The sequence below is a fragment of the Salpingoeca rosetta genome (genome assembly GCF_000188695.1).
Source record: "Salpingoeca rosetta unplaced genomic scaffold supercont1.3, whole genome shotgun sequence".
Taxonomy (NCBI): Eukaryota; class Choanoflagellata; order Craspedida; family Salpingoecidae; genus Salpingoeca; species Salpingoeca rosetta.
Genome location: NW_004754931.1, coordinates 1,858,841 through 1,870,125, shown reverse-complemented (window position 1 = coordinate 1,870,125; position 11,285 = coordinate 1,858,841). Strand labels below are relative to the sequence as shown.

Sequence of the window (11,285 nt, the reverse complement as noted above, 5' to 3'; positions counted from 1 at the left end):
CCGTCATGCAGGGCGTGTCGTCGCACGGCGTCCACCTCGCCAGTCGTCACCACCAAAGAAGTTGGCGCACATGCACTTGCGCTCGGGCAGGCCTTGGTTGCTCACGCCCTGCGAGCACACGCCATCGTTGACGCAAGGGAAGGCCTCGCACAGGTCTGGGGTGCAGTTGGGCGGCGTGGCGCCCTCGTCCGCGCATGTGCAGGACGCGTCGTCGCTCGGGCACACGCCCGTGAGCGTAATCTGCACGTGGGCCGTGGACGTGAGGTTGCGGTTGCCGCGCGTGGGCGCATCCGACGCCTCCACAAGCAAGTCAAAGAAGGTGGGGCCATCCGTGGGCAGGCGCGAGTCCAGCACGAGCTGGCAGTCGTCGATGCGGAAGAGGCCCTTGGGGGAGGAGAGGAGCTTGCAGGACACGGCGTCGCCATCGGGGTCTGTCACGCCAAGGTCCACCACGGTGGTGTCAATCTGCGTGGCCACGGAGAGGAGGACATCAAAGATGTCCATGGCAAACTCGGGCGGGTCGCGGTTGGTGGGCAGCACGTTGACGACGACGCGGGTGCGCGACAGCACGCCGACTTGGTCGGCAATCTCCAGCATGAGGGTGAACATCTGCCCGCCGAGCTCCGTGGTGGAGGACTGCGCAACAATGTTGCAGCCGGTGGCGCCGCTCGTGGCGGCGGCGACGGTGAATGGGGTGCCAGGGGTGGTGAGGCGGCACTCAAACGTGTTCTTGCGGCTATCATCGACGACGGGGGCAAAGCCGACGGGGCCAATGTCGCCGGCGAAGATGGTCAGCTCCGGCAGCTGGTCCGACTCAAAGACGGGGAGGTCGTCGCGGTCCTGCACGGTGACGCGGATGGTGGCCGGGTCAGACACGGCGCCGCCAAGGTCCGTGGCCACGACAGTAATGTCGAGCACGGGGTTGGTGAGCTCCTCAAAGTCGACGGGCTTCTCCAGGGTGAAGTCGCCAGTGACCTCGTCGAGGGCAAACAGGCCGAGCTCGTTGCCGCCGGTGATGGAGTAACGCACCTCGGCGTTGTCGCCCGTGTCGTCGTCCGTGGCGGAGATGGTCACCAGAACAGTGCCCACGGCGCGGCGGCGGCGGGCGGGGCGCTCGCGGAGGGTTTCGGGCAGGTTGACCTCGTACAGCGACTGGCTGAACACTGGCACGTTGTCGTTGACGTCGGTGACTTCGATGAAGAGGGTGGTGTTGCCTGTGCGGGTCGGCGTCCCACCATCCCGTGCCTCAATCACAAGCGTGTGGGTCCTGTTGCGTTCGTAGTCAAGCTGCGTGGCAACAGAGACCCTGCCCTCACCGCTGACGGTGGCAATCTGGAAGATGCCATCCGGGTCACCGCCAATGATGAAGTACGTCACGCGGCTGTTCTGCGTCGAGACGTCGACGTCCACCGCCTCCACAGACGCAAACGTCACGTCCGCCTCGAGATCCTCAGCCACCTTCATCGTGTACAGGTCCTGGTTGAAGACGGGCGAGTTGTCGTTGACGTCCGTGATGGCGATGAGGATGCGGCCCGTGGTCGAGTCCACGCCATCTGAGACAGACACGGTGATGTCGTCGTAGGTGGTGGTGCCAAAGTCTGCGTCGAGCGGAAGGCGCGACGTGACCACACCCGTGTTACGGTCGATTTTGAACGCGGCAGAGCCACTCCCAGACAGCGTGTACTGGAGGGTCTGCCCCGCATCGGGGTCTGTTGCAGTGACGGTGCCAACGGTTGATGTTGGGTCGTTAGTTTCGGGAACGTTGAAGATGTACAGTTCAATAAAGGGGGTGCCCTGGAAGGTGGGCGGTGTGTTCTGCGCCACCGCCACTCCGAGTAACAAGGATGCGAGCAGCAGCCCCGCGGTCACAAGCATCCCGGTGCATGCCGGTGATGGGTGGCGGCGGCGGGGGCTGCGGGCGAGTGCCCGGCCAAGTGGGCGCGCCATCAACACGGTCGGCGATGCTTCTCGCCGGTGAGTGTTTTCTGGCAGTGCGCGAGCAGGCGCGTGCGGCCTCCTTGTGCTGTGCTGCTGTTTGTCTTGTGAGTTGTTTGTGTTGGTCGTTACAAACAAATGATGTGTGGATGGATGTTCGGGATGTGCGGTCGCTGTGTTGATGAAACGAGGGCGGAACGGAAGGTAACAGTGGCGCCTCAGAACCACTTGTCAGAAGAGGAAGAGGAAGGTCAGTATACACAGGCACACACGTTCTGGTGTGCGTGTGGGGGTAATAGGCCTTCAACCACACAGAAGACGCGAAGAAGCCGGCGTGGCAAAACTGTGGTGGGTTGTTTGTTTTGTTGTCTTGCTTGGGAAAAGCGCAAACCACATCCTCCAGCCATGTAAAACAATCAAAATGGCCACCTCTGTCCTTGCTGTCCTTCTTGCCGTTTTGGCGCTCCTGTCCGGTGGTGCGCTGCCACGGACGTGCTTTGCGGCTGCACCATGCACGCCCGCACCGTGCGTGACCTATGACGCGAGCGGCACGCTCATTGGTGGTGAATCGACGCTCACCATCGAGTGGAACGTCGAAGCAGGCCTCCCAAACATCTTCATTGTCCTGGGGAGCTTGGACCAAGACGGCGGTACAGTGCAACGGTTCCTCTCGGGCGAGGTTGTTCTCAACCATACCCTCGCCAGCCCAGCCACCACTGGCTCTTACAACTGGGATATCCCGTACATCGCAGAGGACAACTTGCAAATCCTGCTGCAGATTGCACCAGACAACACCAGGGCCAGCTCCTTTGTCAGCGGCGACACCTTCTCCACTGAATGTGAGTCGGATCGACGTCAAAGACGTGTGTGAATGTGTGTGTGTGTGCGTGTGTGTGCGTGCGTGGCAGAGTAAAGGTCACGTGTTGCATCTTTCAGTAACGTGCACGCACGTCCGCACAGCATTTGACTTGCCTCTCACCATCCTCGTCCCGGTCTTCCAACTCTCTGCTGCTGGCAGTTCCACCATTCGCCGTTACAAGTCCGCGTGCGTACTCGTTCTTGATCCCTGGCGAAGATGTAACTATCAAATGGCAGGTATGCACCCGGTGGTATCTTCACGCTGTTACATGTCACCAGTGCGGCTCGCCTAGCGCGCTATCTCTCTCTCTCTCTCGTTTCATGCCTGGCATTTGTCTCCTCTCACCCACCACTGACGAAAGCACTCTCTCCTCAAACCTTGAACACGTGTATTCTGATGCCTTGACAGAACTTTGATGGGAATGATGTGAAGATTCAATTGGTGTTTCGCACGTCCGAGGGCGATCTTGCGTACCCCTACTCATTATTTGGGGATGAAAGCACGCCAAATTCTGGATCTGCTACATACACGGTCCCTTCAATCGCCAACAACTATCCTCAACCACTTCTGTACACGCACAACATCTATGTGAAAGAAGTCGACGGCGGAACGGACGACTTCTTCCTCGGACCCCTCTTCGTTCCAGGTGTGTGGATCACGAAGCTTCACGCATGACTTGATGCTATCACTGGCAGCTGCCTCCATGCAAGTGTAGTTAAACTCCTCTTGTTATAATCATCGCCTGACGCTGCTTGCTATTGCGCCTGCAGCCGTCGGATATAGTTTTGCAGGATCGGTCGGCACCACTGGTCGTGCAGTTCAAGGAACCAACATTACCGTGGCCTATACCATCGTCAACTTTGCCGATGAGGAGGTTGCCGTCGCTGTCAGCAATGCGATGTCGGGTGAACACATCATTGGAGCTGTGCAAAATGGATTCACGTTCGACGAATCACCAGCGTCAACACCTTACTCTGCCGCCGTTGGAATCTTGGTAAGTTGTCACGTCACAACGTCCCACGTTGAGCCAATGAAGTTGCTTTGATTGTGATAGTTTGGCTACAACACCCACAAGGGTGCCCATATGATTTCCTTGTTTGCAGGAAGCCCTTCTAGCCCTTGTCTACACCCTCACTCCAATCACACTGCACCCAACACCAATACCCTCATGTTCTTGCTGCCACCCGGCTCGGCAATAACGCACGTTGGCAGCTGAACAGACGAGCGCCCACGGGCACTGTGACTGTTCGGCTGTATGTGGAGCGGGTGCCGGCCATCTCGGCGTCGCGCCAGATCACGGTGCTGCCGCCCTGTGAGCCGGGCACCTTCTACAACGACACAGACGTGACGTGCAACGCGTGCCCTCCCGACACGTTCACAGACACCATCAACCAGGACGCATGCCAGCCACACTCGACGTGCCCTGATGGCTGGGTTGTGGCCGCAGCCGGCACCAGCACCGCAGACACCCTGTGCGTCGACCCAGCCATCACCCTGCCCATCAGAATGGCAGCTGCAGCACCACCCGGTCTCCTCGTTGCAGCTTCACCCTCAGACACAACCTCCGTCAGCGATAACACGACAGTCACGTCGCGCTCGCTGCTCACAGTCGCTGCGCGTGATTCTCCCGTGTCCATCCACTCAGCGCTCGGCGACAAGCAGGCAACAGCCTCCATCACAGGCACCGCCATCACAACAACTGCACCAACAGCCACGCGCGTACGTGCTGTGCTGCTGGGCGAGCCCGGCCTTTCCCACAGCCGCCAGCCATCGCAGCCCGCAGTCGTGCTGCCCCATGACGCGGCGGTGAAGGTGCTGCTGTTTGCACTAGATGGCCGCGGCCTCGCCATGCAAGATGCAGAGTGCCACGTGCGCATTGAGGACAACGCACAGCAGCTCACGGCCGTCACAGCCATGTGCACCACGTCCTCATCGTCACCCACGCCGTCGTGCACAGCAACACTGACGCTGCCTTCCTCCTACTTCACGGCCGTGGCACGAGATCACGCTGACCGCCGGTCCAAACGCGACAGCAGCAGCAGAAGAAACAGCAGACGTAGCAGCCACGTTGCAGACAGCGCAGCGCGTGGAGCGACCCGAACCCCTCACTGGCGATGTGTTGGCCGTGTTCCCACAGCGACCACTGCCACGATCCAAGACCTTCACGCTCACCGTCTCTGCGCATGGCGGTGCACGACCACTCAGCTCGTGGCAGCTGCGTGTCACGTCCCTAGACGCCAACACTCTGCAGGTCCAGTCCGTCACGGGCGGCAGTGGATGGACGGTGACTGCATCGTCGCTGCCCTCGCGTGATGTTGCTGTGCTTGGCGTTCGCGCCATCGAGCAGGGTGGTGGTGGTGGTAGTGCTGGTGCTGAGGAGAGTGCGCTGTTCACGGCAGATGTGCTGGTCGGTGCAATGGCTGCGCGTGACGTCGTGTTGAACGTTAGTGTTGTGGAGGCGTTTGATTCGAGCGGACAGCCAGTCCTCTCGGGCACGGCGCCGCTGGTTGTCGCCAGCAGCAACCCCAACCCAACTGCACACCGCACCTCCACTGTCTCGCTGACGACCTATAATGAAGCCGACGTCGTTGCACTCCACGCGTTCCCATCGATGCGCACGGCTGGTGCACCGCCCACAACCGCCCCGCTCTCCAACGTCCTGCTCAACACGGCCGCCCTCAACCCAGACAACGCAGCACTGCAGCACCCGTTGACTGTCAGCGCGTACAGCGCCAGCGGCAGTGGCACCACACTATCACCGTCGACGTCGCTCGTGTGCTCCTCAAGTGCACCAGAGGCGCTGCAAGTTGATGCCAGCTGCGGGTATGTGCACTTCACTGGTGCTGAGACAGCCGGCAGCGACAGTGCACAGGTGGTGGTCCAGCACGCCACGCTGCCTCTCAACACGACGCTCGGATACAAGGTGTGGCACCCAGCAGCGTTTCGCATTGCTATCGACGTACAGGGCAGCAGCAGCGGCAGTGACGTGGTGCTGCGGCGTATTGGTGGCACGGCGTTGTACCAGCATGTCGGATACACGATTGAGGCAGACTGGTCATCCCCAACAACAATGACAAGTGGTGGCGCTGATGATTGGTTGAACAGCACGGATGTGACCGAAGAGGTGTGGCCGTTGCTGCGGGGGCAACACGTGGGCGGTGGCAGTGATGATGGGAATGTGATTGTCACACCTTTGTCCATCACAACCAACACATCTGGCACGTTCAGGCTGTGCATTTCGCATCCGCTGCGCACACCTTCGTGTCTCGGTGCGCGAGACGTTGAAGCGACAGACAACGAACCAGCAACACCCGTGGCCATTTCCGCCACCGTCGTTGCATCTGTCACTGCTGCGACCACCACATCAAGTGCCGATACCTACACCCGCGTGTCATCATCCTTCACGTCTGTGCTGACAGCAGACCAGCAGAGCGCATCCGTCGTCGTCCACGCCATCTTCAGCGACGGCAGCACCCGAGTCCTCGACCCCGCACTGCACAACACCACCGTCACCACCGGCAGCCCAGCGCTCATTGCCTCCAACATTAACGATGCGAGCAGCAACAGCTACCCCTTCGTGACGACGCTTGGCGGTGGATCTGTTGCCGTGGGCCTCACATGGTACGTGTCTGACACCACGACTGTGCACGGTACCGTGGACGTGGTGAACGCCCTTCCCGCTGTGACCGGTGTGCGCGTTGCAGGGCTTCCAGCAGCAATGGCGCCGTCCACAGACGTGAGCTCGCAGCTGCCGGCGAACCTGGCGTCATCAACCCTGGTTTCGGTCTTCCTGCAGTATGACGATGGCACGGAGATTGACTTTACAACAGACGCGCGCACGAACATCGCGACAGAGGGAAACATCACCGCAACGGTCGATGGCACGCGCTTGCGTGTGGCTGTTGCGGATGGCAGCACGGAAGGGCAGGCGCGGCTGCTGGTGTCGTTTGAGCACACGGGCGTGACGGCGTCATTGGCTGTCGAGGTTGTGGTCGCCACTGGACTGCGGGTTGCGCTCCGGCCCTTCCCGGCCTTTCCTGGATCCGAGGACGAAGAAGTGGCGGAGATGCGGCGATTGGGCGCATCCAACACGTGGCAGCAGGCGATGGTCGATGTCAGTGCGGTGTTGTCGTCCAGGGAAGTTGTGTCGGCGAACGACCACGCAGAGCTGATGGTTTCCACGCCCGCATTCTTCAACTACAACAGCAATACGCGCCTCGTCTCACCAACGCCGCAGCTGCCCGGTGACGAAGGGATGGCCGTGGTGTGGCGACGCTGCGTGACCTCTTCAACACCACCGCCGTCACCGTCTCCTCGCTCGCCTGGGGTGTGGCCAGCATCACACCTGTGCTGCCGGCAACAACGCTCGCTGGAACCGTCAACACCAAGCAGCAGATGCGAGCGAGCGTGGTGATGGAGAACGGGCTCACGCTCACGACCACTTACCTCTTCCCAAATGGCGGCGCGCTCGCCCTGCCCAACCTCATCACGTTCGATATCACCACGCCCACGGCGACAGATGCCGTTGTCATCGACAGCGCAACGGGAACAGCGACGCTGACAGGCAACTCGCGCACACAAGAGACGCTGGCGGTGTATGCGGGAGACAATGCTGACGTGAACGCCACGGCACTCTTCTATGTGAATTTGGTGCCCACAAACTACGATGTGGACTTGGGCGCCACGCAGCAGCTGCCGCTCGCACCCGTGACAGGCGGCGACACCGTTGCGATCTCTGTGCGCGTGCGACTGCCGAGCACCCTGGCGTTTGCCTCCATCTCCCTGCAGGTCACCTTTGATGACGCTGTGCTTGAGTTTGTGGATGTGGCAGAAGGGAGCGACTGGCCTGGCGGCGAGTTTGCAGGCGGATTGGACGGCAGCGGTCGCATCTCGTTTGGTGGATCAACGGCTGGTGTTGGGCCAGGCACCCTGACCCTGTTTGAGGTGACGCTGCGGGTCAAGGGTGGTGCAGGTGCTGGATTCTCGTCCGTCAGCGGCACAGCGGTGACGATTGCCGATGGGGACGGCACGCTGTTGGCGAGCGATGTCCCATTTGTTGCAGGCGACGTCACACTCGAGATCACCGCACCTGCGCGGCGTCGTCGTAGTCATCAAAGCGCCAGCGCCACCCGCACTACTGGTGTTCGCACATTCGGGTTCAGCAGCACCACAGCCAGCCGTGCACGTCGCGCGGAGTGTGGCTCGCCGCCTTGCGCAGTGTGCGCGGACCAGCGGCAGATTGGTGATGCGGATGGCAACTGCTTGTTTGACGTGCGTGACGTGACTTTTCTGAAACGGTTCCTGAATGAGCGGCTGCTTGATCCAGATGGCGCGTTTGTGTCCGCGGTTCAGGCGTTTCAAATGCCGGACATGGATGCCGACGGCAACACGATCATCAACACCGTCGACGTCAACTTCCTCTTGCGCGCCAACTTTGGTCTGTTTGCCCTCGTGCGGAGCGTGAACATGACAGCGCCAGACACGGACCCGTCCCTCGCCGTCAGCGTCGAGCAGACAGAGTGTTCTGTCGCCGTGTACGTGCAGACGATCAGCGGTGGCGACGGCAGGGAGCAGGTGCCCTCTGACCCGCAGCGCACGGCCGTGTTTGTGTACCTGGACAGCCCCAACGTTACGCTGCACAACAACGCGCAGCTGGTGGTGACGGATGGCGAGGTGGTTGTTGCTGACGCGGCCACAAACCAGCGTGGCGTGTTCATCAAGGCGGCCCACGACCCACCACGCGATGCGTTCTTCGTCGCTGCGTCGTCTGAACTGCCACCCGACCTCGTGCTCACGGGTGTGCCGCTGCTCATCAGCATTGATGCCGCTGGCGAAACCAACGCCGACCGCGCAACCGCCGCCCTCACGTACAGCGATGCGCCCGTGAGCATTGCCGGCGAGCAGCGGGTGGCGTTCACGTTCCTCGGCCAAGGGTTTGAGCTCGTGCTGAACGACTACGGGCCGAGGGTGTGGGTGTCGACGACAACGGTGAGCCGCAACTGCCGCGAGCAGCTGATGTGCGATGACGAGGCGGGCGAGTATGTGGCTGTGAACGCGACGACAACGGACAACCCGGTGTGCCGCGCGCTCACGACGTGCGTCCTTTGCGACTCGTACGAGACGCGCGCCCCAACGCAGTTCTCTGATCGGATGTGCGCCAACACGACGGTGTGCACACCGGGGCTGGAGTACATCTCTGTGCTGCCGACGCTCGTGTCAGACCGGCGGTGCAGCAACATCTCGGCCCCGTGCGCGAGCACGCAGTTTGAGGCCACGGCACCAACGAACACGAGCGATCGCGTGTGCACCAACACAACGGTGTGTGACCTGAGCACGCAGTACATTGTGACAGACGCCACGCTCAGCAGCAACCGCGTGTGTGCCAACATCAGCGACGCGTGCGTGTTCCCGCTGCAGTTTGAAACCCAGGCGCCGACCAACACCAGTGACCGTGCGTGCGTGACAACGCTCGTGTGCACGGCGAGCCAATACGAGACCGTTGCGCCAACACCAACCAGCAATCGCGAATGCACTGACTTGCACACGTGCAACCTTGACGAGTATGCGATTGTCCCCCCGACACCAACCACCAACCGCGTGTGTGAGCTGGCGACGGTATGCGATGACACGGAGTTTGAGTCTGTGGAGCTGACGCCAACCAGTGATCGTCAGTGCATGCTGAACCCCTGTAACGTCTCCACCATCTGCTTTCCCGAAGGAACGTGCATCCCAACGGCCACAGGACCATACTGTGACTGTCCACCAGGCATCGACTGCGGTGGGTTTATCGTGATGTGAGATAACAAGGAGGAGGGAGGGAGGATGTGTGCATGTGATTGTGTGTTCTTGTGTATGTGATTGTGTGTGTGTGTTAACCGCTTGCAAGTTCTGTGCCTTGTTTGTTTGTGCACTCAGACCTCGCGTGTCTCACACCTAGCTCATATTGGCTCACATCTCCACGCACGTACATCACTTGTCCTACTGCAGCAGCAACAGCAAGAGGGCAATCAACGAAGCGACTGCTGCCAACGTCATCCACAACAACAACGCGAACGATCACCATCAAGACAGATTCATCCGGCTCCCCAACGGCTGTGCCGATTGCAGTGATCGTGGGCGGCGCAGTCGGTGGTGTGGTCATGCTCATCATTGTTGTTGTGGTGATTGTGCGACGGCGCTGTCGAAGCAAGCGGCGTGTTGCCGTTGGCAAGGAAGGCGCGCAAGCATACGCAGAGAATCCCATGCCAGTGACCGTGCGGTCTTCTGGCGAGGGCGATTACGACGTGGTTGAGGCGGTCTATCCCAATGTGAACATGCGCGAGACGCGTGTTGGCCTTGGAGGGCGGCGACCGGGCAGACGGCACTCAACCACGAGTGACGGGAGCGACGTGCGGGGTGAGGTTCACCGTACGTGCATGTATGTGAGTGAGTGAGTCTGTCTGTCTGTCTGTCTGTCTGTCTGGCTGTCTGTCTGTGCGCGCGCGCTTGTGTACGTGCGCTTGTGTACTTTTCGCACCACGTGCTTGATGAAGAGTGATGCCACATGTGTGTTGTCTGTGTTGTTCGCGTGTTCGTGCACTCACCCATTTACCCCACGCTCCTTGACTGTGGTTTCCCATTCGGTGCACTTTGCTTGTTGCAGGACTTCACCAATGGAACGCAACCGTGTACGATGTTGGACACCAAGAAAGCGATGGTGGAAGAATGCATGCACACGACTGGGATGCAGGCGACTACGACATGAAAGATCTCCCTGTGTTGCCGGCTTCAGAGTATGAGCAAGTGGATGTTGGGAAGCGACAGCGCTCGATGAGCACCACCAGTGCCTGCTGAGGAAGCGAACCTGTCGTCTTTGTGATCAGGGTCCACAACTGCAAATTGACATGAAGGCATCTGTGGCATTGACTTTCAGCTACAGGCGGTGCACGGAAAGAGCCCGCGCTTCCAGCAACAGGGAGCTGGAGTCGCTGATATTGATGTCTAGTCTTCTAATGGCCCGCCAACTAGCAACTCGCGAACAATTGAGGCAGTGCAAGAGTGCATGAAGGCATTGCATCGTGGCGGTTCTGACATCGTGTTGTTCCAGTTCCATTGCATGTCATGACATTTCATGACATTACATTACGTGTTACATTATGTTGCTGCTGTACGTTATTCGTTTCGTGTGATAGAAGGTACGTCATGTCATTTGTATTTCGCTTCCTTTGCTAGTGGTTGAGCAAGCATAGCTTAGAGCGTTCCCATTCACTCGATGCAATCAAAGAAATGAAAAGTGGAAACTTCAAACGAAGCGAGGGCTCGGAAAGCGCGCGTGTGTGAATGAGGTATGTACACACTTGACATCAACCGCAATCCTAGGATACTATGCACAGTGAGGCACACGTCCCCTCCCTCAGAGCACAGCACTACACAGCCCCAAAAACCAAAAGCCAGCTGCTGGGTGGAGAGCAGACTGAGGGCAATACGTCATGTCGCGGTGGACAGGCCACAC

The 11,285-nt window shown here is 59.8% G+C and overlaps 3 protein-coding genes across 3 annotated transcripts in view; 1 reads left to right on the top strand and 2 right to left on the bottom strand.

Moving 5' to 3' along the window:
* The window catches only part of PTSG_01973 (protocadherin gamma B6), a 4,300-nt gene extending 1,994 nt beyond the window's left edge, over nucleotides 1-2,306 (bottom strand). The window contains exon 1 of the mRNA XM_004997901.1: nucleotides 27-2,306. Coding sequence (XP_004997958.1) covers nucleotides 27-1,947 — 1,921 coding nt within the window. The 5' untranslated portion in view covers nucleotides 1,948-2,306. The remainder of the gene's footprint in view (nucleotides 1-26) is intronic.
* A 50-nt stretch (nucleotides 2,307-2,356) lies between these two features.
* PTSG_01972 (uncharacterized protein) lies at nucleotides 2,357-10,734 on the top strand (the record flags this gene model as incomplete). The annotated part of the gene is made up of 9 exons (XM_004997900.1): nucleotides 2,357-2,774; nucleotides 2,954-3,030; nucleotides 3,203-3,440; nucleotides 3,565-3,788; nucleotides 4,007-4,812; nucleotides 5,000-7,058; nucleotides 7,187-9,572; nucleotides 9,782-10,189; nucleotides 10,437-10,734. The coding sequence occupies 9 exons, from the start codon at nucleotides 2,357-2,359 to the stop codon at nucleotides 10,625-10,627; spliced, it is 6,807 nt and encodes a 2,268-aa protein (XP_004997957.1). The 3' UTR covers nucleotides 10,628-10,734.
* Nucleotides 10,735-11,186: 452 nt separating this feature from the next.
* PTSG_01971 (uncharacterized protein) overlaps nucleotides 11,187-11,285 on the bottom strand; it is a gene marked incomplete at both ends in the record, with an annotated part of 2,931 nt that continues 2,832 nt past the window's right edge. Inside the window, one exon of the mRNA XM_004997899.1 lies at nucleotides 11,187-11,199. Coding sequence (XP_004997956.1) covers nucleotides 11,187-11,199 — 13 coding nt within the window. The remainder of the gene's footprint in view (nucleotides 11,200-11,285) is intronic.